At 39.8% G+C, this 3454-nt stretch overlaps 1 protein-coding gene across 1 annotated transcript; it reads right to left on the reverse strand.

Annotated features, from left to right (window-relative positions):
• Positions 1-2346: 2346 nt before the first annotated feature.
• Positions 2347-2829, reverse strand: LOC149002109 (18.2 kDa class I heat shock protein-like). The gene has a single exon (XM_089136625.1). The coding sequence runs from the start codon at positions 2812-2814 to the stop codon at positions 2347-2349; it is 468 nt and encodes a 155-aa protein (XP_088992751.1). The 5' UTR covers positions 2815-2829.
• Between the last annotated feature and the right edge of the window lie 625 nt (positions 2830-3454).

A 3454-nucleotide genomic window follows, 5' to 3' on the forward strand; every position in this document is an offset into this window, starting at 1 on the left:
GAAGAGTTGCATGGGGAGACAGAAGAAATCGTAAAACCTGTATAAAGTGTCATAAAATTAGGAATAGTCTCCTTATTTCTTAAGCACCTGGACAATATTGGACATCCTAGTCTTAATCCTTTCGTCCCTTCCATCAATCTTCTCCATGCCCATGTAGGGCTTTGTCCCAGCTTAGCCTCCACAAATGAAATATTAGGGAAGTAGATGTTTTTCAATCAAGTTTCCCACAGTGATGAGTTGGGAAGTAGATGTTTCCCAATCAACTATTTTTTATAAGACTTGATCTCTTTCCTCAACAAGATTGGCAATCCTAGACATCCTCAAATGGTAAAGTCAGTATATATATCCTTTGCAAACAGAACTTAGAGGACGTGAGACAGAAAGCTTCTCCTTCTTGACAAAAATCTTGGCTTCAAGTGGAAGACAACGTCTGGGACTCCATTTGGTCATGTACACCTCCACCAAAAATGAAACAATTAAATGTTAATTCGTGAAATTGCATGGGTTTTGTTCATTCGTGCTGCGTAAGGTCAAGATCAAAACAAGGTTCGAGATTTGAAATTCGACCGCTCGTTTTGCAGAGGTCGCTTTGAACCACTCATGCGAAATGAGCGATGGATACCAGACAGTTGTTTCTATCTCGACCGTACGCAGCAGATGCAGCATTTGGGGGCCCTTGATGTGAGGCCGAGGCTCAAATAGAGGATCACATCTTCTTGGTAGGCCCCTTCCCACGCGCTGTCCGGTTTGGCTCCGGATTAGAATCCAATTCCCAGCTTGGCGAAGCAGAGGCCCTTGCCATGCGAGACGGAATGCTATATGCATTGGGGGAAGGACATGATTATTTATGTGGTTCTTAAATCGGATTATGCAGACTTCATTTACTTGTTGGAGGCCCATAAAGTTCAGGGTCCATTGGGCAATCTATAAGTACTAGATGATTTATACCATCTACAGTCCATGTTTATTGATTGTAAAGCCCATCATGTACTTCGGAAAAGCAATACTTGTGCAGATTCCCTATGCGTAAAGGCACTATCAGTTTCAGAGAAGGACTCCTCTGCTGTAGCTCGTGTTGGTGTTGAATGAATTGCCTGATGGTCCCCAATCTACTTTGAGCTTGAATAGAGTTTGGCTTAAAATTTTACTCTTAAAAGATGAGTCAGAATGGAATCAAGTTGATTCTGGATTTGGATTAGGGTTGTGTGTTTGACTAGGCCATACTGGACCCTGACCCTACCACTACCACCCCATACAGTAGATTAAGATTAGCTAGGCTATGTGATTGATAGCTTCCAAGGTATCATGTACCCATCGTACGTACATGTACAAAATCTGGACTCCAATTCAATACTATCCATCTTGACTCACTCGCACATGACAACAAATGTAACAAAACTATCCCAAGACTTTTACTAGGGAGGTTGGGCCTTTAACCACTTTACTAACCCATCGTTTTTCCATCTCTTATTTTTATCTCCAAATTATAGACTTTGTTTGCTGCCACGTGAGAGATTGTCTCCCGTCCAACTTTCGTATCTCAATATGTGGTGTTTTAGACATCCAAAAATTGTGCTTATAAGAATGAGAATATTATTAAATTCTCAAGAATCAAGCAGGAGATATCTCCATAATACTAAACACAAATTCCATTTGCAGCTACTTCGTTTGAGTTATGACTAGGAAGCAACGAATTATGGGCTTGGACCTGCATCCCCTCATTTGACCCCTAAAACTAAAAGGTGTTCTATGTATTTACCACTTGAAAATGTATATTATATTTACCATTTCAAAGGATTCTCTCAAAAGACTAAATTATATGTCAAGAATTTAAATCTCCTTAAGTAAGGGAAAAGTCTTGTCATATATATGAAAAATTATCTCTTCCCACCTTTCTTCCAGCTTACACATATAAGTAAGCTTGAAAATGTAATTGAGATGCGCAAAAATCGGTCCAAGCCAACCTCATTTCTGCAAAAGAAAGAGGGAAATTTGTGTAATTTTCCTTACTTCCCTCAAAAGTCTCATAAACCATCACAACAGATCTGCATCAAACTGAGAGCAGCTCTCCCTGACAAGATTCATACATAAGAAAGCCGAAAGGCATATAACGTTCATATCTTAAGAGCAAACCATGGCTCTTATTAACCATCAAACTCACAAAACAAGAACAACGAACAACCAGCTTCAGTGAGCTTCAGTAAATCGAGCTTGCCAACAAAGTTTTTTATTTTTTTTCAAATTATTCTTGACTATTGCAATCTCATCAAGCCAAAACACAAACAAAGTGCAATCCCATCAAGCCAAAGCACAAACAAGAATATTATTCTTTCAGTTCTCGTGATTTCAGCCAGAGATATCAATGGCTTTAACCTCAGGCTTCTTCACTTCTTCCTTAGGAACAGTCACAGTGAGCACCCCATTCTCCATTGCTGCCTTCACCCGATCCATCTTGGCATTCTCAGGCAACCTGAACCGGCGGAGAAACTTCCCACTGCTGCGTTCCACACGATGCCACTTATCAGTCTTCTCTTCCTTTTCTTTGCTCCTCTCTCCACTGATCTGCAACACTCTATCTTCATCTACTTCCACTTTCACTTCATCCTTTTTCAGCCCAGGAAGATCAGCCTTGAAAATATGGGCTTCAGGGGTCTCTTTCCAGTCGATCCGGGCGTTAACAAATGCTTCAGTTTGACCATTTACCTGAGGACGAGCGGCCAAGGGGAAGTCCAAGAATGGATCCCATGTGTCAAGAGAGAAGGGATCGAACACGTTGGTTCTTCGACCACCAAAGAAACTTGGGATCAGAGACATCTTTCCTCTTCTAAAAAGAACTGAGAAACGATAACACAACAATGACAGAAAACAGAAAATCTACAGGTTATTGCAGGAAAGTCTTCTGTTACATGGACGAAGAGATCAGAATGGTATTTATAGGGAAGCAGAAGCATTGTTTAGAGTGTTTCAGGTTGGTTTGAGGGAGATGTTGATGTTTCCAGATAGACAAGATCAAGTTGGAAGATAACGATCCCGTCTCTGATCAGAATATAATAACATGAGATAAGAATAAAAAATTGCTAAAGTAATAAAAAGGACAAATATATGACCATACACTAGCTTGTACATGTCATTTTCACCTATTCCAGAAGTCCAGACCCTTCTAGCATTCTCTCATTCCTAAATTATATTGAAGAAGAATCAAGAAAAGATAAGACGAATAGGAAGCGGAGAGGGGAAAAAGAAAAAAAAAGAGAAAGAACAAAGCAAAGAGAAACTGAAAAGGATATAAAGCTTACTTATATCCCTAACAGTTTTCTTGCACGGTATGATTGAGATTCTAAGGTTTCCCAACTTCTACTTTGGGTGAGATCATACAATGTCATTTTACGGGTTCTTGAAATATCTTTATTGTAACTATTTTCCACCATATAGCTGGGTCATTTTCAACTTTACA

The sequence above is a fragment of the Hakea prostrata genome, chromosome 10 (assembly GCF_041222555.1).
Source record: "Hakea prostrata isolate BN-2017 chromosome 10, UWA_Hpros_2, whole genome shotgun sequence".
Lineage (NCBI taxonomy): Eukaryota > Viridiplantae > Streptophyta > Magnoliopsida > Proteales > Proteaceae > Hakea > Hakea prostrata.

What these genes read in the sequence shown, in the direction of transcription:
- LOC149002109 (XM_089136625.1), bottom strand. Translation starts at nt 2,814, where the DNA reads ATGTCTCTGATCCCAAGTTTCTTTGGTGGTCGAAGAACCAACGTGTTC.